General features: G+C 41.4%; 1 protein-coding gene across 4 annotated transcripts in view; it reads right to left on the minus strand.

The window, feature by feature from the left end:
* The window catches only part of LOC129815102 (chemokine-like protein TAFA-1), a 305,286-nt gene that overhangs the window by 257,966 nt on the left and 21,088 nt on the right, over window positions 1-26,232 (minus strand). For all 4 annotated transcript variants that reach the window (XR_008753392.1, XR_008753390.1, XR_008753391.1 and 1 more), the window contains exon 2: window positions 21,761-21,894. Coding sequence is in view for 1 of the 4 variants with exons in the window: in XM_055868472.1 (XP_055724447.1) it covers window positions 21,761-21,884 (124 nt within the window). In the remaining 3 variants the exon portion in view is untranslated. The remainder of the gene's footprint in view (window positions 1-21,760; window positions 21,895-26,232) is intronic.

Genomic DNA, 26,232 nt, shown 5'->3' on the forward strand with positions numbered 1-26,232 from the left:
CCTCTATGTCCTGAGCTACCTCTATGTCCTGAGTTATCTAGGGGGGACCGGTGTTAAGGTTCCTAGACCAGGGTCGGGGGGCGAGGATCGCCACTCGGAGGACGCTAAGGAAGGGGACAAAGACAATGGTGGAGTGGTGTCCTCGTCCGGAGCCGGAGCCGCCACCGCGAACAGACGCCCACCCAGACCCTCCCCTTGAGTTTTAGGGGTGCGCCCGGAGTTCGCACCTTGAGGGGGGGGTTCTGTCACGTTCCTGACCTGTTTTCTGTTGTTTTGTATGTGTTTAGTTGGTAAGGGCGTGAGTTGGGGTGGGCATTCTATGTGTTGCGTTTCTATGTTGGGGTTAATGTGTTGCCTGATATGGTTCTCAATTAGAGGCAGGTGTTTGACGTTTCCTCTGATTGAGAACCATATTAAGGTAGGCTGTTCTCACTTTGTTTGTGGGTGATTGTCTTCCGTGTCTGTATGTATGTTCGTACCACACGGGACTGTAGCGTTTGTTTGTAGTCTGTACCTGTTTGTGCGTTCTTCGTGTATTTGTAAGTTCTCATGTTTTAGGTCAGTCTACGTCGTTTATTTGTTTTGTAGTTTGTTAAAGAGTTTTCGTGTTTCGCCGTTCTGTTAAATAAATATTCATTATGTTTTCAAAACCCGCTGCATTTTGGTCTGATCCCTACTCCTCCTCTTCAGACGAAGAAGAGGAGAGAAACCGTTACACCGGCAGTTTTTTGCAAGACAATAACCGTCTGACAAAATTTCATGACCGCCACAGCACTAGGACCAACTCCAAAATAATGCCCATGATTTCGGAATGAGATGTTCGACAAGCAAGTGTCCACATACTATTGTTTATCTTGATTAGATACAGTAAGTATTCAACCCGCTGGGTCAAAACATGTTAGAATCACCTTTGGAAGCGATTACACCTGTCTTTCTGGGTAAGTCTCTAAGAAGATTTGACACCTGGATTGTGCAAAATTTGCCCATTTCTTGTTTTAAAAGTTCTTCAAGCTCTGTCAAATTGGTTGTTAATCATTGCTTGTCAATAATTTTTTAGGTCTTGACATAGATTGTCAAGCAGATTTGGGCGTGGTCACTGTCTTCCGGTGTAGATTTGGCCTTGTGTTATAGGATATTGTCGTGCTGAAAGATTAATTACCTTACCAGTGTCTGATGGAAAGCAGAATGAACCAGGTTTTGCATGTGCTAAGCTCCATTCCATTTCTTTTTAGCCTGAAAAACTACCCGGAAAAACTCCCCATTGGCTTCATGGTGAAATCCCTGAACGGTTTTCTTCCTCTCCATCAACTGAGTTAGGAAGGACACCTGTATCTTTGTACTGACTGGGTGTATTGATACACCATCCAAAGTGTAATTAATAACTTCACCATGCTCAAAGGGATACTCAATACTTTTTTTATTTACAGTAATACAATCTACCAATAGGTGCCCTTTGTGAGAATTGGAAAACCTCCCTGGTCTTTGTGATTTTGTGAATCTGTGTTTGAAATTCAATGCTTAACTGAGGGACCTTACAGATAATTGTATGTGTGTGGCACAGTGATGAAGTAGTCATTCAAAAATCATGTTAACCTCTTAAATGAAAATGTAATCCACGTAATCCTCAAAAGTAATTATTTATCATGAGAGGGCCATAAGTAATAACTAGTAATGCTGCATACTCTAAGAACGATAAAATATCACCTTTCTGGTATAAATAGTTTAAGGTGTACTCATATACAGTACATGAAAAAAATGTGTTTTACATTTTTTAGAAATATAGTATAATCACTTCATAAAACGACTTAACTATAAGATTTCACCTTCCTTATAACTGTAAAATGCATATTTGTATATTTAGTGTTAGAGAAAATGTGCATACTAAGGTGACTCTTGATCAAAATGTCTGCACCCATTGCTGTGAATGTCTCACAGAGCTCTAACATAGCTTTCTGAACTCGGTAGGAACTTGCCTTTCATCTCAGTAATTTTGTCCGTCTATCACAAACATAATTTTTTATTTATTTCAGATCTATGAATTATTTTAGTTTACTGTGTCAATGTGCAGGGATTAGGACGGAGTCAGGCGCACGACACAGAACTGAGTAAAATACGTACTTTACTTGAAAAGAAACAACTAAATTTCCACACAGGGAAAACACACCAGCTCACAGAAGTCTTGAACACTAAACAAAGAACAAACACGCACAAAACCATGTGGGAACTAGAGGGTTAAATAGGGAATAAATTATAACGTAATGGGAACCAGGTGTGTACAATCAAGACAAAACAAATGGAAAAATAAATGTAGATCGGTGGCAGCTAGAAAGCCGGTGACGACGACTGCCGAACGCCGCCCGAACAAGGAGAGGCAACAAACTTCGCCGGAAGTCGTGACATACTGGCTATAAATTGATCTCTGAATGTGCTACAGCAACTAAACCACTCTCCTGCTAGGTTACGATGTCTGAATTCGAGGCATATGTGTTAGTGGCTGTGATATACAGTGTATGGTTCAGCCAAGAGTTGATAGACAGTCGGAAGAGTGAATGAAATGGTTGGAGGGACATTCCAGCTTCAAGTGGTGTTTGTAAAGACTGTTTTTGTGAAAAAACAGTGTGGCCAGTTCAAATGCTGACTGCTGTGTCAATCATAACTAGATGTTCTCATGTTCTAATTACACCTGGTTTGAGCGTACGCTGCAGGGACCAATGTAGGATGATCTCACATGTGTGTTTGTATGTGTCAAAGGGTTCATTAGGCCTATTTAAAAGGCTACATAGATATAGGCCTACACTCCAAACCTCTGGAGGGTATACACAGCAATCCTTGATTGTGAGCTAGAATTAAATGTTGAATTAAATGTGTGCGACACGAGGTAAACAACGGTTTTCCATCAATAGAATTAATGTAGGGCGGTAATGTGATATCATAAGGGAACTGCTTAGACGGCACTTACTGGTAGGACTAGTTACCTCAAGCTCTCTGGAAGAGAAGTAGCCTTTGTGAACACTTTAACAGTTGCCTAAACGTACAGTTAAAGTATCCGTCAACAATAAATGAATGAACTTCAGAGATAATAGGCTGGTTTCTGAACAACATGTTTTTATTAGCCTGACGGAATCGCCTATAAAAAGAGGTTTGTGATAGGCCTTCAATTGAAAAGTTTAACTTGTTATAGCCTACAGTTCACAACAACAGAAATTATACATGATTTCTTTTACATTTAAGACCACCCAGGTGATGAGGTCATCTTTGGTTGATCATGGTATGAGACACGTGAACATGACAGTCTGATTTTTAATATGATTTTCGCTAGGTACAAATTCCATGAGAAAGTACAGGGAGCTAGCGAATCGTTTGAACAGTTTGTGACTGAGCTACGTCTGCTTGTGAAAGACTGTAATTGACTGTGATTATGCAAACAAGGATGAGATGGTCAGGGACCATTTGTATTTGGAATACACGCACCACGAGTGAGAGAGAAACTTTTGAATGTTGGGTCTGAGCTAACGCTGGACAAAGCTATCGACATAGCCATATCTCACGAGCTAGCACAGGTTCAGTATTGCCAACTAATTTTCAGAGTAAGTTGCTAGAGGCAGGTTGATTTGTTGCTAAAAGTTGCTAAATGATGTTGTGATGTCATTGCGTGATAACGTAAAACTGCGTCATTACGTTGAACCCACAATAACATTACTCAAATTGACTGGCCATCTCGGCAAAAAATATGATTTGACATTTCTTCAGGTACTGACTCCTACGCTTTTCTGTACTTCTGGCTATACAATTTTGATTGAGACATGTTGATTGATGAGGATAGTTCTGTTCAAGATCAAACATTCGTGACCAACTATATTCATTAGGTTTGGCTCGTCGAAAAGTACTACTGCTGCTGCAGTCAGCTAACAATGATTTGCAATTTGCTGAAATTGCTGCTGGCCTGCTGCTGCCTGTGCACGAGCTGAGCGCCTGCTGCTGACATCACTCACAATGCACTTTTGGAGCCAGGCACGTGTGTTGTGACTTAGTCTGTGACAGAAAAAATCGTTTTTGTGTCATTTAGAGGGAAAAGGCATGCATTTTAACGTTTGAGTCACTTTTCAAAAGTTGCTAAAAGTTCCAAATACATTTTTAAAAGTATCTACATTTGTTGCTAGGTGCTGTTTGAAAGAAAAGTTGCCAGGGTACTCTGAAAAGTGGTTAAATCTAGCAACAAAATTGCTAAGTTGGCAACACTGCACAGGTTCAGATGAAAACCATTTCGGGCGGCAGCATGAGCGCATCACGTGAACAAGCAGTGCACCTAGTCAGGCAGACATCAAAGCACACCTCCGGTGCCCAGAGAGCTTGCTTCAGAGCAAAGAGAGACAGAACTCAACAAAACAGAAGGACACAGACTCAAAACACCCCAAACATGTGGATATTGTAGATACAAAGATACAAACAGGGAAGGCAAACAGTGTACTAAATGTGGAAAATGGAATCACTTTGCAAAGTGTGCAGAGCTTACCGTGAAAAAACAGTGCACACAGTGAGTGAAGATGAAATGTCAATCAAAGAGTCAAATGCTGACAAACTTTTTATTGATTCAGTGACAGAGAAAAGTCAGATATCAGAGACAGAGCAAGCCATTGCTGACATTGAGATAGGAACACAAGGCACAGAGCTAAAGTTCAAACTAGACACTGGTGCACAAGTAAACATTATTCCTCTGAATAAGTACCGCAGCTTGACATCTGAGTGCGAGCTACAGCCCACCACGCGCAGACTGACTGGTTATGGTGCTGAACAGCTCCCAGTAAAAGGCACATGCATTTTCAAATGCAAATACAAGGAAATTGACATGATGTTGGACTTTTACGTTGTTGACACTGGAGCACCTGCAGTGCTAGGTCTTAAAGCATATTTAGACATGGACCTCATCAAGCTAGTTTTATCAGTGACAGCACCAGTAGAGACAGAACATGGAATGGAGGAGTTTGCTGATGTTTTTACAGGAATATGACTATTCCCAGGAGAATGTACCATTCACTTTGACCCAGACGCAACTCCTGTGGTCTATCCACAGAGAAAGATTCCCCTTGCTCTCCGCGCCTATCTGAAGAAAGAGTTGGAGAGCATGGAGCAATCTTACATTGACAACAAGGTTACAGAACTGACAGATTGGGTATCCTTGTCTATGGTCGAACTAAAGAGGAACACGACAGATACCTTCAAGCGATGCTGCAAAGGTTCCACGAGAGAAGAGTCGGGCTCAACCCCGAGAAGAGCACAGTCGGCGCTACAGAGGTCAGCTACTTCGGACATCTTCTCACAACGAATGGAATCAAGCCAGATCCACAGAAGATCTCAGCCATAAAAGAAATGGAGCCACCAAAGAACCGTGCAGAGCTGGAAACAGTGCTTGGCATGGTCAACTACTTAGCCAAGTTCGCACCCAGCCTCTCCAATGCTAATGCTCCCCTGCGTCAACTGCTAAAGCAGTCCAGTGAGTTCTTCTGAGACAAGCAGCACAACATTGCTTTCCAGAGAGTGAAATAATTGATCATGAAAGAACCAGGACCAATCTTTGCCTACTAGGACCCTAACAAAGAGCTCAGCCTCCAAGTGGACGAGTCGAAGTATGGACTAGGTGCAGTGCTACTACAAGAAGGAAATCCCATCGGCAATGCTTACAAATCTCTCATGGAGTCTGATATCAACTACGCTCAAATCACAAAGTAGCTGTATGCCATTCTGTTCGGATGTAAAGGTTTCCATCAGTACGTATATGAACGTCAAGTCATTGTTGAATCCGACCACAAGCCCCTCATGTCAATCATGAGGAAACAGCTAGCCACAGCCCCGCCAAGGCTACAGAGAATGATCCTTCAACTACAAAAATACGACTTCACAATTACTCACCGTCCAGGCAAACAAAGACATCCCTGTCGCAGACACGCTCTCCAAGAAGTTTCTTACCTATAAGGACAGCAGCCTCAGTGAAGGCATGGACATGCAAGTGCACACGGTGTACAGAAACTTACCAGTTAGTGACACAAAACTGAAGGAGATCCGAGCAGAAACCGAAAAGGACACACACCTCACACAGATGAGGAAAGTCATATAGGATGGATGGCCTGAGGAGAGAAGAAAATGTCCTCTGAGTGTCTCAGAGTTCTGGAACCATCGTGATGAACTATCACAGATCAACAGAACAATTTTCAAAGGAGAGACAATCATCATTACCTACCAGTCTCAGAGAAGAGATTTTGACAAAGATCCATGCTGGACACATGGACATGGAAAAGTGCAAACAGAGAGCATGGGATATTTTGTTTTGGCCTGTAATGTGCAAACAAATAGAGGACATTGTTGGTAAAGGTCCCACCTGTCTTGAACAAGACCCCTCAAACATCAAAGAGCCAATGTTACCTCACTGAATCCCAGACCGACCCTGGCATGTCGTGGCAACCGATCTGTTCACCTAGAACAGGGGTCGGGAACCTATGGCTCCCAAGCCAGGTGTGGCTCTTTTGATGATTGCATCTGGCTCGCAGATAAAATAAAATATTCTCCCTTTTTTTTAATTAATTAATTTTATAAAATACATTTTATCCCCTTTTCTCCCCAATTTTCATGGTATCCAATCGCTAGTAATTACTATCATCGCTACAACTCCTTGTTTTAATCCATCCATCGATTTTTCACTGCTCATGTCCTGTTCAGGGCTGCTCGAGCAATTGTCCATTATTTTAATTAAATGATACTGGCCTACGTTGGCCGTTGCTAGGTAAAACAGGTAAACGCCTCCTTTTGAATCAGTCTGCTCGGTCATTAGCTCAAAGCTAACCCTTCGACGAAGAAGATGGCGAAAATAAAAAAAGATGACGAGTATCGTACATTTCAGGACGTATGGACCGAAGAATTAGCCTTTGTGGAGAGAGCAGGTTCTGCGGTGTGTCTAATTTGCAATGACAAAATTACATGGATGAAACGGTCGAATGTAAAGCGGCACTTCGACACGCGCCATGCTACCTTTGCATCAAAATACCCTGCGGGAGACAGCTGACAGAAAGCGTGCCAAGAGCTACTGAGCAGGGTGCAAGCTAGCCAGCAGCAACTCCGCGTATGGACCAGGCAAGGTGACTATAATTCCGCTAGCTTTGCTGGATCTTTAGCAATAGTGAGGAACGGAAAACCATTCACAGATGGCGAGTATGCTAAAACGTTCATGCTGGATGTAGCCAATGAACTTTTTGATGATCTTCCGAACAAAGACAAGATAATTAAACGGATACAAGACATGCCTCTGTCGGCAAGAAGTGTTCATGATCGTACCATCGTGATGGCAAACAAAGTGGAGGAAACGCAAGTGAAGGACATAAATGCAGCGCCGTTCTTTTCCCTGGCTTTGGATGAGTTAACAGACGTGAGCCATTTGTCGCAGTTCAGCGTGATTGCAAGATATGCTGTTGGTGACACACTGCGCGAAGAAAGTCTTGCAGTTCTGCCATTAAAAGGGTCCACAAGAGGTGAGGATTTATTTAAGTATTTCATGGAGTTTGCTCAAGAAAAACATCTACCTATGGATAAACTTCTCTCAGTGTGTACTGATGGTGATCCGTGTATGGTGGGGAATAAAAAAGGATTTGTGGCGCTTCTCCGTGAACGTGAAAATAGACCCATCCTAAGTTTCCATTGCATTCTACACCAGGAGGCACTTTGTGCTCAGATGTGTGACAGGCAGTTTGGGGAAGTGATGTCGCTGGTCATTCGTGTGATCAACTTTATTTTTGCTCGAGCCTTAAATGATCGCCAGTTTAAAACACTGCTGGATGAAGTTGGAAATAACTATCCTGGTCTGCTTTTGCACAGCAATGTGCATTGGTTGTCAAGAGGGAAGGTGCTTAGCCATTTTGCGGCTTGCCTGAAAGAAATCCGCACTTTCCTTGAAATGAAAGGCATCGAGCATCCTGAGCTAGCCGAAACTGAGTGGCTCCTCAAGTTTTACTATCTCGTAGATATGACTGAACATCTGAACCAGCTCAACGTGAAAATGCAAGGCATTGGAAATACAGTGTTATCCCTTCAACAAGCTGTGTTTGCTTTTGAAAACAAGCTAGAACTTTTCATCATGGATCTTGAAACAGGTCGTTTACTACATTTTGAAAAACTGAGCCAATTTAAAGATGCATGCACAGCAAGTGAGCCTATTCAAAACTTTGATCTCCACCAGCTAGCTCGCTGCACATCCAGTCTCTTACAGTCCTTCAAAGCACGCTTTGGAGAATTTCGTGAGCACACTCGTCTTTGTAAGTTCGTCACCCTTCCAAACGAGTGTTCACTGAACACAGCCGACCTGAGTTACATTCCTGGTGTCTCCGTCAGAGATTTTGAAGCAGAAGTGGCTGACCTGAAGGCCTCAGACATGTGGGTGAATAAGTTCAAGTCACTGAATGAAGATTTGGAAAGAATCACACGACAGAAAGCGGAGTTGGCGAGCAAGCACATGTGGACAGAAATGAAAAAACTTCAACCCGAAGACCAGCTGATTCTCAAAACTTGGAACGTGCTTCCTGTCACATACCACACCCTGCAGCGTGTGAGTATTGCTGTATTGACCATGTTTGGATCTACGTATGCATGTGAGCAGTCATTCTCACATCTTAAAAACATCAAGTCCAACCTACGATCACGTTTAACGGATGAAAGCCTCAACTCTTGCATGAAGCTTAACCTCACCAAGTACCAACCAGACTACAAAGACATCAGCAAATCCATGCAGCACCAGAAGTCGCATTAATGGTGAGTATTATAACAACATTATTTAAGAATAAATTCAGAGGCTTAATATACTGACATTTAGTTGAATTCACTTTTAAAATATATTATATGGCTCTCACTGAAATAAATTTCCCAATTTTTTGCTTTCATGGCTCTCTTAGTCAAAAAGGTTCCCGACCCCTGACCTAGAACAACGAGGACTACATCGTAACAGTGGACTACTACAGCAGATATTTCGAACTCGACAAGCTTCACAGCACCACATCTGCAGCTGTGATACACAAGCTGAAAGCAATCTTTGCCAGGCATAGCATTGTAGAGACTTTAATATCTGACAATGGCCCCTGTTACAAATCAAATGAGTTTGAATCCTTCACAAAAGCATGGGAGTTCACAGGTCACCATAAGCCCACATTACTCTCAAAGTAATGGCCTTGCTGAAAAATCTGTGCAGATCGCTAAATCTCCATGAATATCGCAACACTCCAGTTGACAACAGCCCGGCTGTTGATGAGCCCAGCTGTTGATGAGCCGCAGACTTCGCTCAAACCTTCCCAGCACCAACCAGCAGCTGCAACCTGAGGTCGCCAGATACAAGGAAATGCATGAAAAACGTGCACAGAGACAACAACAAAAGCGATACTACGACAGGTCAGCTAGACCACTGCCACCACTGAACGACGGAGAGTCAGTTAGAATTCAGGAGCTTGGCCTCTGGAAGCCAGTAGTCGTCATCCAGCCAGCTGACACTGAATGTTCATATCACATCCACACCGCAGAAGTACCGGTGTACCGACACAATCGTCGTCACCTACTGAACACAAAAGAACAACACACTGAAGAGATGAACTGTTCCCCTTAAAGAGAACGTGGTCTTAACACACACACAACACAACATACACCATACTTACCTGCAACACCACAAGAACTGTTGACTGACACAGAAGCATGCTCAGCATCATATCGCACAAGTTCAGGTAGAGAGGTCAAGCCCAGAGCTGTCCTAGACCTGTGAAATGTCAAAGGGTGTAGGCGGATCGCTGCCCTAAAAGAGTTCCAGACTGTAAACGTGTTATTGAAAAGTTGACTTGAAATGCCTTGGTATTGTATTTGTTTGAAATGTTAAGATGTCATTGCTACAGTGAAAGCTGAGTTGCTGAGAATCCTTCGTTCTAAAAGTATGCTGAATCATTGTTTCAGAGTCTGTTATGTGGATTCAGTTGGTGCAGTATGCAGTATAAATTGTTACTTACCTTGAGTTCAAACTACAGAGCGTGTATTCAAAAGAAACGCTAGAATATGTTGAACATTTCTATTTTTGTTTTAAAAGAAGGGGGATGTAATATTCATATCTGTAAACATACTGAATTGTAATTGGATGCACTTTACCGCCATACCATGTATTACTGCGCTCTGATTGGTTAAGACCACCCAGGTGATGAGGTCATCTTCCATTGATCATGGTATGAGACACGTGAACAGTTATAGCTAGGTAATAAAGAGCTACATTTAGAAATATCCTGTCCCACTGCATTTTATTATTTTGTACAAAGCGTGCAAATCAAGACATGGAGTCGTTTTTATTAGAGGGAAGACGTTTAACTAATGTCTAAATTGTGGGGTCTTTGGTAAACAAAAGTGTCATAATACATAGGGCCATATTAATCAATCAGGGCATTTGAAGCCGATCAGAGATCGACCTTCTGCCAAACCTGGTCTGATATCACAAAGAAGATTTGTCCTGTCCCTTTGGGCATTTATCAAATTAACAGTATTTTAGGGAATGGAGATTACCTGCGTGGAGCTGTTTTTACACAACGATAATCTGTGTTCTCTTTAGGTGATATCACCATTACAAATGCCCTTGGTGACAGTCTGTTCGATTACAGCCAAAAGCTGTTTTGTTGGAATGTAGTGAGTCTCTTATAGAACCTCTGATCATTCAGTTCCCTGAGTACTTCAGTCTTATACAAGGCGTAGTCTTGTACAGTGCCTCCCTTGTCCGCCCTGTGGATGGCTATAGAGGTGTCATTCTGGAGATTTAAGGGCTTCCCACTGGGCACAGACATCAATTCATTGTCTATTCCATGCTGGTTCAACGTAATTTCATTAAAATTAAGTGTAAACAACATTGATTCAATGAGTGTGTGCCCAGTGGGACGTTTCTCCGAGCGGGTAATGTTATTCTTTACATAAGGGATAGAGGCCACTAGCTTGGATATGTCTTTACGCACCAGTCTGTAGTACATACAGTGGAATGGGAAAGTATTCAGACCCCTTTCCTTTTTCCACATTTTGTTACATTACAGCCGTATTTTAAAATTGATTAAATTATACTTTTTCTACACACAATACCTCATAATGACAAAGTGAAAATATTTGTTTTGAATTTTTAGGAAATGTATTAAAAAAAACTTAAATACCTTATTTACATAAGTATTCAGACCCATTCCTTTGAGACTCGAAATTGATTTCCATTGATTATCCTTGAGATGTTTCTACAGGTTGATTGGAGTCCATTCAATTCATTGGGCATGATTTGGAAAGGCACACATGTCTATGTAAGGTCCCACAGTTGACAGTGCATGTCAGAGCAAAGACCAAGCCATGAGTTTGAAGGAATTGTACGTAGAGATCTGAGATAGGATTCTGTCAAGCCACAGATCTGGGGAAGGGTACTAAAACAATTCTGAAGCATTGAAGGTCCCTAAGAACACAGTGGCCTCCATCATTCTTAAATGGAAGAAGTTTGCAACCACCAAGACAAGTCCTAAAGCTGGCCGCCAGGCCACACTGAACAATCGGGGGAGAAAGGCCTTGGTCAAGGAGGTGACCAAGAACCCAATTGTCACTCTGACAGAGCTCCAGAGTTCCTCTGTGGAGATGGGAGAACATTCCAGAAGGAAACCATTTTTGCAGCACTCCACCAATCAGGCCTTTATGGGAGAACGGCCAGACGGAAGCCACTCCTCAGTAAAAAGCACATGAAAGCGTGCTTGGAGTTTGCCAAAAGGCATCTAAAGTACTCAGACCAGGATTCTCTGGTCTGATGAAACGAAGATTGAACTCTTTGGCCTGAATGCCAAGCATCACGTCTGAAGGAAACCTGGCACCAGTGAAGCATGGTGGTGGCAGCATCAGGCTGTGGGGATGTTTTTCAGCGGCAGGGACTAGGAGACTAGTTAGAATTGAGTGAAATATGAACGGAGCAAAGTACAGAGAGAGCCTTGATGAAAACCTGCTGCAGAGCACTCAGGACCTGACTGGGGCTAAGGTTCACCTTCCAACAGGACAACATCCCTAAGCACACAGCCAAGACAATAACAGGAGTGGCTTCAGGACAAGTGTCTGAATGTCCTTGAGTGGCCCAGCCAGAGCCCGGACTTGAACCCGATCGAACATCTCTGGAGAGACCTGAAAATAGCTGCGCAGCTCCCAATCCAACCTGACAGCTTGAGAGGATCTGCAGAGAACAATGGCTAAACTCCCCAAATACAGGTGTGTCAAACTTGTCTTTCCCAAGAAGAATTGAGGCTGTAATCGCTGCTTTGTCATTATGGGATATCGTGTGTAGATTGATGAAAGACACAAAAAACAATTGAATAGAATAAGGCTGTAAGGTAACAAAATTAGGAAAAGTCAAGGGGTCTGAATACTTTCTGAATGCTCTGTATCCACAGCTGGGTCAATAAGCCCAGGTGGAATGAATGCAGATGGAGCCCTAAACACACTTGTCGTGGGGATAGAGTGGTTGCAATCTCTAAAGAACGGTTTCAGATGCAATGTGCACATTAGTTAGTAGTCGAAAAGTGTTGTAGTTGTGCGTCCTGATATTCAGACCTGTTTGCTCCTCTATGTATTATTGTGTATATATTTTCCGTAAATAGTTCAATCAAGTTTATTGCACCGTACTGGCCACGTTAGTGTTTTTCTTTCTCCAATCAAGTAAAAAACTAATTGCACAATAGACACTGTAAGAACGATCAAATTTTTTGAAATATCCACACACGGGGCGGCTTCATTTCAATGTATTTAAAAAACATTGGCTTTTCAAATATATTCCATAATCCTTTCTCTTAATTATATTATGGCTATATTCCCACTAATATTCCTTTATGTACAGTACCAGTCAAAAGTTTGGACACACCTACTCATTCAAAGGTTTTTCTTTATTTTTACTATTTTCTACATTGTAGAATAATAGTGAAGACATCAAAACTATGAAATAACACGCATGGAATCATGTTGTAACCAAAAAAGTGTTAAACAAATCAAAATATATTTTATATTTGAGATTCTTCCAAGTAGCCACCCTTTGCCTCGATGACAGCTTTGCACACTCTTGACATTCTCTCAACCAGCTTTATGGGGTAGTCAGGACTATCATTTGTTTTTTCAACAGAACAATGGCCCAACTCACCTCCAGATTGTGAAAGGGCTATTTGACCAAGAAGCATTACTTGTGTATCCCAATCTTGATATTACTTTAGCTTTGGTCTTGAAACAACATCCAGGAGGAAACCATGCAGTAGCCACTTTAATATTATATTAGATAACCACTCTATATTTAGTAGCCTATATCTCCGGTTTAGCCCCCGTCTCCCTTAATCTGCATTGGATGCACTCATAAATGCGTTGCTACTCACAGAATGTTTCAGAGATCTCAAGTTATGATGCTGTGTGCATTTCATTAAATGCTTACAGTCAAACAACTAATAATAATGGTAATTTTCCTGTATTTGGTCCGGACTGCTTTCTTACCGGCAACGAACCGCACCACGGTACGAATTGAATCTACCGAGACCACTCTTTTTCAGTGAACCGTGGTGAGAAGTCCTTGACACATTGCTGCCAACCTGATCAAATGTTTCCTTTTTAACCAATTTGCTCAAATCGGATTAAGTCGCCATCCATTCAAGTGAGCGGAATTTAATTGAATTCCGATTCCACCATCCATTCACGCACAAATTAATTATCGCAATTAAAAGTGGGTGTGAAATTAATCAGATTAATGGCCAAACAAAAACACGAAAACTCATAGTGAGATGTTATTTGCCTGTGGGTAGTGTGTACGTATTTGTAAATCTGCTTGCTTGCCCTTTAGCAGTTTGAAAAAGCTTGTAAATCGAAGCTGCATAAGTGAACCAGTCATTTGGATTACATTAATGTTGACAAAACTTAAATATGGTTTGAGCACTATCGTGAGATTACAGTGTATGTTTCTTTCATGTTTGTAAAATGCATGCAAAACTACAAGGGTGTATGTATTGTGTACTTGATAATGTAGCTAATTGCTATGTTTTCCAAACAGGAAAGCCATCCCTCTTCTGAGCTAGCCATCCTCATGGCAATGGAAAAATGTAAGTTTACTAAATTCAATCCAGTCCTCATTTACCAAAACATAGATGTCCCAAAGTTCACCAACCCACCCACCTACACTCAGACATCTCATCCTACAGAAAAGACCCCACAGCAGAAAAGGTCAAAGTAAACCACAAAATAGATGTCAGAATCATATACATTGGTCATAAAAAAAGCCTCAATACAACATTTACAGTTACGAGGGTGGTCAATCTGGTCATCATAACATAGGACTCCATTCAACAACATTGACAGCTATGTTTCATTTCATTTTCTGCTATTGATCACTTCAAAATTAAGATTTACAGTATCATACATCACTATTAGTTTTGAGGAAGCGTCTTCAGCTGTCATTTTGACAAAACAAATAGTGTTGTCAGACACAATAAGAAGTCAATTGTTTGATCTAGTGTCGGTGCTAAACTGTTTCTCATTGTTGATTAAATCAGCAGAACCGGTGAAAGTACTGACAGGTTAGCCAGTTGTTTTCCACATTGTACATGTCGATGCAAGCAGCCACTTGGTGTGACTGTGAACTAATAATGTGATTAGGAATCAATTTTAATAGCGTAATTTAGCTGTGTGGTTATTTCTATGTCATGATGGATAATCATAGTAATTTCATTTTTTTTTTTATGCCTGAAGAGTTTTCCCAGACTGAGGGAGTATTGCATATCACATGGTACACTGAACATGAAGCTCATTAATGCACCTTCCAATCATCTGTGAATAGGTTAATCATTACGATCTATTTAAAATCAATGGATTAAATCATTTTAACCATTTTATAAATGCTATGGGTAAGCCATGTTTGCTGCAGTATAATCTCAGTTAACCCAGAACTAAAGTATCACATAATTGGTTGGCTGCTTGAGTAAGTTCTGGGTCCATACATGTTAAGAGAAGAGATCAAGAAATGCTAGAACAAGGAGCGGAATCGGAATGAGGAGCTCCACCCTCTCTTTTTGCAAGTTACGGGTCAATTGTCCCCTCCTCTTCCAAAATTCGAAGTCATGATTTGACCAAATAACAAGTGAAGAAAAACCCAAACACTGGAACTACTGCTAGTCTTATCCTATGCATCCCGTTCGGTCCTGACAGATTCTCTCGGTTTACACACATAATCGTTCTATGAGAGACTAGCTTCAATATGAAATTCATGACCTATTCACCTTATGCTATAAACCATTAAAAAGTCAGCAGGAATTGCTCCAAAACAAAGTCCTCAGCCTCCCACTTCCTGAAGCAGCCTATATCTCACAATTTCACTCTGAATACATTTTTTTACAAGGATGAATCAAGTGATTCCTAATCACATCCTTAGTTCACAGTCACACCAAGTGGCTGCTTGCATCTTCATGTACAATGTGGAAAACAATTGGCTAACCTGTCTGTCACCAGTTCTGCTGATTTAATCAACAATGAGAGACAGTTTAGCACCGACACTGCAACAAACAATTGACTTCTAATTGTGTCTGATAACACCGTATTTGTTTTGACAAAATGACAGCTGAAGACGGCTCCATCAGAACTAATAATGGGGTATGATACTGTAAATCTTAATATTGTAGCCTACATTGGAATGGGAATCAGCTAGTGCCCTCGATCTAAGACTGCCTCGCCATTGTATTCAATATCCCCCCTGTGGGCATTGATAGGAGACACAATGACAATGCACTTCTATTTGGAAGGGAAACAATTAAATATTCAGTGTCATTTGAACATAAACTGACTGTAAAGAAATGTTTGATTCCAATCTGACTCCTGCAAACAAAAACTATCCATATACCTTTGGATGTTACAGTTTGACACTTCTATGGGGCTGCAGAGTGTCCAGTAAAATCCACAGCAGCAGCCTGCTCTCTTCAGGAATGTTCCTGGCAGTACTGTGCTGGTTGGCAGGTGAGGAGAGAGCTGAGCTGGGCTTGTATGTCATGTCACATTCCCCTCATCTGTCAATGTAGTGGATTATTTCTTGAGAGACCAGAATTGGCTGCCCAGAATCAGGGCGCCATCAATCTTCCTGGCGCGGGGGACGCAGGGGAGGCCACAGAGCAGAGGCTCATGGGAAGGCAGCGGCGCCACTTCCTGAGTAGGTGATGGAGCAGTCAGGCAACTCGTTACTCAATCCCAGCCTCAACTTTGACCAGCATATTTGTCACTGAAATATTCAAATAAATAAAGAAATGGAGGTTGAAAACCCCTATCTCTCTCATATATTTTCGGTATGCATGTACTGCACAGTGGCATTCTGTCAGCTGGCTGTTGCAGGAGGGGATAAGCTGGTTTTTCAAACATTGTTAGATGCTTGAACAGGCTTGAGGATTACATTTGTACCTTGCTCAACATGACCTTCACTTCCCCTGTGCAGAGATATATCCACACCCTCATCTGAACACAGAGAGCTACTGCACCATTCACTCACTCAGCCAGAGAGCTCAGGTAGCCAGTGTGAAAATCAGCCTCCATATCGAGATCCACACTACCTTCATTCAAGGCTTCTTTCTGGTACAGAACACATGCCTGTCAATCAAACAATAATGTAACACCTTTGTTTGAAAATAATGCATATAGAGTAGGCAATATTGCAATATTCTGAATATGTGATAGACATGGATGTTTTCAAAATAAGACGTGTGTACAAGGCCAGAAGTTGTGTAAACAGAAATACTGCATCAAGGCAAGTTTGACTGAGTCCAGCCCACAAGGCAGAAGCACAACCACTCACACGCAGGGCTATTTGTTTTGTGTATTGACTGCCAAAAGTTGTAGCCATCTTAAAACGCTTTGAGCCATAACATATGAATCGTAACATGTAAAGTTCCTTTAAAAAAAAATATGTTTACAATGTTCGCAGCATCAAAACCATGTATGGAACCAGATGAAAGCATCTTACAGTAATGCATTATGTCAGGTAAATATGATGCATCACGGTTGAATTCTGTTTAACGCTTCCCCTTTTCAATTATGACTATCCATTCACTTGTATTTGATTCCCGAAAACAGCCAAGCATAAAACCAAAGTGTTTATCAATCTGAGATCTCACTCTCGTCCGTCTCCACACACTGTATACAGTATATTTATATCACATAGTCTGGTCGCTGAAACCAGAGAGCATCCTAAGATTATAAAATCAATTCTAATACAAATATTCATCATAGCATCTCAATTCCGAGAAAACAGTTCTCGTTAGATCAGTTAACGCCAGTATGCACATGAGTAAGATTGATGAGCACTTAACAGGCCTTCAAAGTACAGTAAAACAACAAAAAGTGTCCATCACCCGGCCAACATAAAGGCAACATACATTTGGAGTGGTTTTTAATAATGATAGTGAATGTCAACACATCCAATAGTGATTATACTGTATGTATTGTAACGTGTCATCACCAATTATTGTAATGCTTTATCACTGTTAGTTGTAGATAGCCTGAGTTTAACTTAGCCTTTCTATCATTCTAGAATTTGAAAATAAGCCAGTGACAGTACTCAATGAGTTTATGCTGCTGATTGACCATCCCAATCTTCTCCATAGCACACTGAACAATAAATGCATCCGTTGCTCTTCTGTGCCAAGAATCAGAGTTGCATCCACGTTCACAGTAGAGAACACTCCTGCTCTCAGACTAAACACTCTTACCCTCAGACTGAACACTCCTGCTCTCAGACAAAACATTCTTACTCTCAGACTGAACAGTCCTGCTCTCAGACAAAACACTCTTACTCTCAGACTGAACAGTCCTGCTCTCAGACAAAACATTCTTACTCTCAGACTGAACAGTCCTGCTCTCAGACAAAACACTCTTACTCTCAGACTGAACACTCCTGCTCTCAGACAAAACACTCTTACTCTCAGACTGAACAGTCCTGCTCTCAGACAAAACACTCTTACTCTCAGACTGAACAGTCCTGCTCTCAGACAAAACACTCTTACCCTCAGACTGAACACTCCTGCTCTCAGAATGGAAATTAATTGTAGTTTCCCACAAGGATAGAATAACTGTGTGTGTGTGTGTGTGTGTGTGTGTGTGTGTGTGTGTGTGTGTGTGTGTGTGTGTGTGTGTGTGTGTGTGTGTGTGTGTGTGTGTGTGTGTGTGTGTGTGTGTGTGTGTGTGTGTGTGTGTGTGTGTGTGTGTGTGTGAGCTGATCTCTCTGACCATAACTTTCACAAGGCTAGAATAGGAGGATATTTTTCTCACCCATAACTTAGCTGACCTCTAGGTGCAGGCGGTTCTCGTGTTAAAAAGCTAATTCGTTATCAACATACTTGCCTTGACATCACAAGTCGGAGAAATCTATGCCTTTTTGGGGCCTTTTGCTTCAATTACTGTCGTTTCACTCCATGGTGCAGCATGGCTCGGAGAATGAGACAATCACAGATAGATAGCATCAATGTTTAACAGGTATTGGGTTTTGGGTTCCTGGTGAAAGGGGTTTGGAATACTGTTGTTGTCAGCAGCTGGTTTCCTGGTGAAAGGGGTTTGGAATACTGTTGTTGTCAGCAGCTGGTTTCCTGGTGAAAGGGGTTTGGAATACTGTTGTTGTCAGCAGCTGCGGGGAGCGAGTCATTGTTAAAAGCTTAAAGGAGCCTGTTTCTGCCGCTTCCAAAGACACATGGCTGGGGAGACAATGAGCGCCACAACTCTACTCCCACTGGTGTAAAGTACCTCAGTAAAATACTTTAAAGTACTACTTAAGTAGTTTTTGGGGTGTATCTGTAATTTAATATTTATATTTGTGACAACTTTTACTTCACTACATTCCTGAAGAAAATTATTTACTTTACACTGCATACATTTTCCCTGACACACAAAAGTACTCGTTACATTTCTAATGCTAGGCAATAGAGGAAAATTTTTAAATTCACACACTTATCAAGAAAACATCCCTGGTCCTCCTTACTCTCTCTTATTTGGGGGACTCACTAAACACAAATGCTTTGTTTGTAAATTATGTGTTGGAGTGTTTTTAAATGGTGCCATCTGATTTGCTCAATGTAAGGATTTTGAAATGAGTTATACTTTTACTGTTACTTTTGATACTTAAGTATATTATAGCAATTATATTCCCTTTTGATCCTTTAGTATATTTTAAAACAAATACCTTTAGAGTTTTACTCAAGTAGTATTTTAATGGGTGACTCACTTTTACTTGAGTCATTTCGTATTAAGGAATCTTTACTTTTACTCAATAATGACAATTGGGTACTTTTTCCACCACTGTCTACTGCCACATAAACGGGGAAAATCAGACCCACCTCACTGACACCCTCCCCCTTTTCCCCCACAGTCGACAAGGAACTGGATTTAATTGTTGAATGTTTCCAGAGAGGGAGAGAGAAACATAATTGTAATTTCCATGTGAGCCAATGTGATCAAAGCAGCCTGCACTCATAGCATACTGATGGGGAGTTTAGCCTAGAGCTTGTTCTACGTACCAACCAAACAGCTAGTCTGATAGATTCAGGATGCTGCAGTCACTCTTTCCCCACACTGAGAATCCTCTCCCGTTAAAAAGTGCTCTTTGTCTATCTGGGGCAGAGGGGGAGTTTCAACCTCTGATCAAAACAGCAGCTGCAGCTGAGCTTAAACATTTACAATCAACTCCAAGCAAAAAAGATTTACTCCAAAGAATATATGAGAATGTCAATAAAAACAACTTTGAAGATAAAGTAGTTATACAGTTACCAGTCAAAAGATTAGACATACCTACTCATTCAAGGGTTTTTCTTTATTTGTACTATTTTCTACACTGTAGAATCATAACACATATGGAATAATGTAGTAACCAAAAAAGTGTTAATCAAATCAAAATATATTTTATATTTGAGATTCTTCCAAGTAGCCACCCTTTGCCTTAATGACAGCTTTGCACACTCTTGGTATTCTTTCAACCAGCTTCAAGAGGTAGTCACCTGGAATGCATTTCAATTAACAGGTGTGCCTTCTTGAAAGTTAATTTGTGGAATTTCTTTCTTTCTTAATGCGTTTGATCCAATCAGTTGTGTTGTGACAAGGTAGGGGGGTATACAGAAGATAGCCCTATTTGGTAAAAGACCAAGTCCATATCATGGCAAGAACAGCTCAAGACCCAGAGTTACCTCTGCTGCAGAGGATAAGTTCATTAGAGTTAACTGCACCTCAGATTGCAGCCCAAATAAACGCTTCACAGAGTTCAAGTAAGAGACACATCTGTACATCAACTCTTCAGATGAGACTGCGTAAATCAGGCCGCCATGGTTAAATTGCTGCAAAGAAACCCCTACTAAAGGACACTAATAAAAATAAGAGACTTGCTTGGGCCAAGAAACATGAGCAATGGACATTAGACCGGTGGAAATCTGTCCTTTGGTCTGATGAGTCCAACTTTTAGATTTTTGGTTCCAACCGCTGTGTCTTTGTGACATGCAGAGTAGGTGAACGGTTGATCTCTGTATGTATGGTTCCCACCATGAAGCATGGAGGAGGTGTGATGATGTGGGTATGCTTTTCTTGTGACACTGTCAGTGATTTATTTATAATTCAAGGCACACTTAAACAGCATGGCTACCACAGCATTCTGCAGCGATACACCATCCTATCTGGTTTGCGCTTAGTGGGACAATCATTTGTTTTTAAACAGGACAATGACCCAAAACACACCTACTGGCTGAAGGAGAGTGATAGTGCTGCATCAGATGACCTGACCTCCACACTCACCTGACCTCATCCAAATTGAGATGGGTTGGGATGAGGTGGACCACAGAGTGAAGGAAAAGCAGCCAACAAGTGCTCAGCAAATGTGGGAACTCCTACAAGACTGTTGGGAAAGCATTCCTCATGAAGCTGATTGAGAGAATGCCAAGAGTGTGCAAAAGCTGTCGTCATGGCAAAGGGTGGCTACTTGTATGAATCTCAAATATAAAATATATTTTGATTTGTTTCACACTTTTTTGGTTACTACATTTTTCTATATGTGTAATTAAAAACAATCCATCATACCATGTTAGCGTCTATAGAAACAAACAATCCATTATACCATGTTAGCGTCTATAGAAACAAACAATCCATTATACCATGCTAGCGTCTATAGAATCAAACAATCCATTATACTATGCTAGCATCTATAGAAACAAACAATCCATTATACCATGCTAGCATCTATAGAATCAAACAATCCATTATACCATGTTAGCATCTATAGAAACAAACAATCCATTATACCATGTTAGCATCTATAGAATCAAACAATCCATTATACCATGCTAGCGTCTATAGAATCAAACAATCCATTATACCATGTTAGCATCTATAGAAACAAACAATCCATTATACCATGCTAGCGTCTATAGAAACAAACAATCCATTATACCATGCTAGCATCTATAGAAGCAAACAAGTACAAAAATGAACGCAAACACAGGGCACAGTTCTTCTCACAGTAGCTACCATAGTGGTTTCAAACCACCATCAAAAACCATCGCTATTACAAAAAGACAGAAGACTGTTTTCTCACTGTATCCACCAGGGACACAGTGAATGGTAACATAGCATTATTTTACCCTGACACTTCTCAGAGAGCTCCCCTGAGAGACTGGCTGGGTACTGGGTAGCATGTGATGTGGCAGACAGAACGGAGACAGGGGCTCACCCAGGATCTGTATGGCATTGCGTCCGGGCCGCGGAACGTGGTGCTGTTGGATAGTCTCGTACAGTGTGGCCTGGCACAGCAGCAGGAAGCCTAGGCTAATCCACAGGCCCAGGAACCAGGACATGGCAGAGCGGCTGCAGAAAGAGTGCAAAGAGAAGGTTAAAGCAACATGGCAGGGCAGGGTGGCAGAGTGGCTACAGGAGGAGGGCAGACAGAAGGTTTAAGAAACTTGTCAGGGCAGGGGCAGCTACAGGAGGACTGAGAGAGGGTTAAAGAGACATGTCAGTGCAGGGGCAGCTACAGGAGGATGACTGAGAGAGGGTTAAAGAGACATGGCAGGGGCAGCTACAGGAGGAGGGCAGAGGGTTAAAGAGACATGGCCGAGGGTGTCTAATGGAGGAGATAGAAAAGACTGAGGGGGTGATGGAGGGTGACCCACAAAATACATGGCAGGAATATTGAAAAGAAACACAAACCAAATGAGAGAGGTTAGGAGACGTGAAGACAGGGACAGTGGCTCTTAGAAGAAAAAACATGTATAAACATTGATCGACATGACCAACATGGGGAGGGCTATCCCAGGACAATCAAAACAACTCTATCTGAAGAGAAAGGGACAAGGTCAAACTTGTCAAAAATCACCATACTACACCAAAAATGATTGTGACACGACTCAGACAGACAAAAGAATATCCCAGACTTGTAAATGGGGTAGATACAGAGAAAACAGGACCATTAAATCCCTAGTGTTGCCTTTGTAGCAAAGATATTAGCCGCAACACAGTCACCTCTCCAATGATGGCCATATTATATGAGTTCCAAACAACACTGTGCAATGGGAAAATAGACACTACTTAAACCAAAGATCACAAATCAACCAATTTTGATCATCTTCTTCACACCATGTACACACAATAGCCTACCAACTCAAAATATAAAGGCCCAAAATGTATGCTTCCATTCCACACCTAAAGGCATGATGAGACACCTTGGCCATTCATTTAACGATCGCCTAACGGCTGCTGAAGGCCGACATATGGACCCACGCCTCGCTCGCCCTTCCTCACAGTGAATAATAACTCCACCTCTCCAGGTGTTACTACCTCCTCTCCTCATACTTCTACTCTGAAACATGCTCGGTCCTGAATTCACTATAGCCTTCCAAATCTGCATCCCAGTCATTCAGTAGATTTTCCACATCCTCATTTGTAAAAGTGACCTGGTCCCATACTGATAAACAATCTCAGAGTGCTTGTAAATTATATAGTAAATTGGAAGGGTACAGTTATGTCTTTCATGGAGTTATCAGAGTTATGGGAAGGTCCGCTCAATCCAAGATTACAGCCAATTAATTACAGCATTACCCCAAAAAAGTATACCAGTTTCATTTGAGGACCAGAATGTTGACAGCTGTGCTATACAGATTGCAAAATAGCTGGGAAGAGATTTTTGATGTACCGATTTTATAGCACAGCACATTTTATAGCACACAATGAGTGATATAAAATGACGCAAGGTTCAAGACGTTGTGCTTTTCAGTTAAAATTATTGTACAGAATTCTTGCCACCATCAAAATGTTGAATATTTAGAGCATACAATCATCGCAGCTCTGCAGATTTTGTTGTGAGGATACAGAATCAATATACCCTTTCTTCTGGTATAGCCCTTAGGTAACCAGTTTCCGGTCTCAGGTTCGGGAATGGCTGAAAAAGCACAACATTAATCAAAAATTGACCCTAGAAATAGCATTGTTGGGAGATCTGGAGAAACCTGGTCGCTCAGATAATATACTAATGCTCTAAGTAAAAGTATTTATCTTCAACTCACAATCTGTGGATTATATTTGATTAGATAGATTCAAATTCTATGTTAAACATCACGGCATAGTTGAAAGACACAGTGGTTCTTCCTTTAAAAATTGTGGCGTACTGCAGCACAGCTTGCGGAGTGCCACAGACTTCTATGGCACATTATTTGAGTGTAAGCCATTGTTGCCAGAATGACGCAATTTACCACAATCTGCCACCATCTATCACAAACGGCAATCCATGCTTTGGTTTAGTTTATTTGCCACTGTTTCCAAATGCTAACGTTTCAGCATTTGTGGTACAAATCCTATTCAAGTCATGGTACTGATATTAGCAGTTTTTGCACAGTATTTTCAAATCATCTATATGTGACTTTGTTGAGCTTCACAATACATTTTAGAATCTTTTAGTTGATTTGGACATGATGTGCGAAAAATGCTAATATCGGTACCATGACATGAATCAGATTTGTGCCACAAATGCTAAAACGTTAGAATTTGGAAACAATGCCAGGGAAACAAAACCAAAGCATGGAGTGCTGTCACACGTTGTCCATAGATTGCTTACAGGGTAAGGAAACCAATGTGTCATATTGTAATTTGGTTGAACTATGCCTTTGAGAGTATTTTATCAATCTATTGGCTCCAGGTCATCTATAAGTCTTTGCTAGGTAAAGCCCCGCCTTATCTCATCTCACTGGTCACCATAGCAGCACCCACCCGTAACACGTGCTCGAGCAGGTATATTTCACTGGTCACCCCCAAAGCCAATTCCTCCTTTGGCCGCCTTTCCTTCCAGTTCTCTGCTGCCAATGACTGGAACAATTTGCAAAAATCACTGAAGCTGGAGACCCATATCTCCCTCACTAAGTTTAAGCTCCAGCTGTCAGAGCAGCTCACAGATCACTGCACCTGTACATTGCCCATCTGTAAATAGTCCATCCAACTTCCTCATCCCCATACTGTAATTTAGTTTTTTGCTCCTTTGCACCCCAGTATCTCGCTTGCACATTCATCTTCTGCACATCTATCACTCCAGTGTTTAATTGCTCAATTGTGTTTATTTCCCCACTGTGCTGTCAAACTGCCTGGGAGCTCCTCAGTGGTGAAACTCCTCCTCCTTCAATCAGTGGTGAACCAGGTGGAACAAATCTTCCAGGCAATCTGGGCGTGCAGCACCTGGCTCTGCTGTTGTCTTTAGACCGCAGTGAAAGGAGCATTTATAGCACCACAAGACCAAGGAAACTTCATCTATGTGATCAAGGTGACTGTGCAAGTCCAAGCCCTCCACAAAACTGTGAAAGACAGCCGGTAAGCGCCATATTGGCCATGTTTTGTTAGACTGACTTAAGCAGTGCACTGCTAATGATACTCTGGAAAACACAGACTTAACTCTTAACTTTGATAGGACTTTTGCAGTGGTATTTATAACTTCAAATGTTGTTTGTGGGGTATAAAGTAAGAAGAGCCAAATTCATTGTTGATAGAACTTGTTTGAAATGGTTAAAAGTAATTTAAACTTTGTAGAAATCTTAGTAAACCAAGTTCTTAATTCAGTAACAAATGTATAGTCTGGAAAATCTTTGGCTAAAAGATATAGGATTTGTCTGCTTAACTGCTGATTAGAAAATAAGTGTGGTTTTTTGCTACTAGAGGTATTTTGAATGTGTTTGGCTAAAATGCAAATTTGGATAAAAGTGTACTGATTCTGCTCATTTGATTAAAAATGGTGGGTTTCTATTTTGGGAAACATTTGCTTAACAGTGGAAACCTTGTATTTGATAATGGCAGAAATGTGTTTCTGAGGTGAATGTGGATAATTTTGTGTATTTAATTAGGCTGTCAACTCAAATAATCACTTGTATTTGTCATCTCTTTTTTGAGGTTTTTCACCTGTTTACTGCCATACAAAAATGGTAAATAAAAGACAAACAACTGATTCTATGGCTGTTTATTGAGTGAAATCCAGTTAAAATCTTCACGTGGAGGGATTGTCCTTTTCAAGTGGGGAATTGCACAAGAAAGAGGTCAAAACTTGACAGTGAAAAACCGTGGCTCAAGACTGGAAAAGGACCAGAAAAGTGACCACACGTGTCCAGAGAGACAATTAAAGACTGTTCCCGCCTGCTGCTGTGATTGAAATGGCTGATTCATTACTGGTGGAGCAGCTAAAGACCGCAAGGACATCAGCGAAGCGTCAGTTTTCCCGTCTGGCCAATAATGTGCTACGAATGCATACAATGATGTCAGAAGAGGAGCTCAGAGACAATTTTAGGAAGCTCACTGCAGAAGCTGGCAGAGTCCTGGAAGCCAACGATGATGTAGAGAGGCAATGTATTGAAGAAAACTCTGATGCAGAGGAGTTGAGCGAGCAGCAGAAGTCTGACTTGGTCAAAACAGCCAATGAGTGTGAGAAAAAACTGCAAGAGCTAAAGGACCTCATACAAAAGACATTGTGGGCCAATTTCGGGGAATATGAACTGACACAAGCAATTACAACAGCAGAGTCGCAAGCAGAAAACGTGGGAGCTGTGGACCCAAGTAAAAACCCAGATGCATATCTCTTCATGATCGGACAACTAGAGAAACTTGTGAAGGCTGCGAAGGAGGTGCATAAACATTGGAAGTGCTGGTCCCCCCCAGCAGAGCAACAACATTTCCAGA

The sequence above is a fragment of the Salvelinus fontinalis genome, chromosome 18 (genome assembly GCF_029448725.1).
Source record: "Salvelinus fontinalis isolate EN_2023a chromosome 18, ASM2944872v1, whole genome shotgun sequence".
Lineage (NCBI taxonomy): Eukaryota > Metazoa > Chordata > Actinopteri > Salmoniformes > Salmonidae > Salvelinus > Salvelinus fontinalis.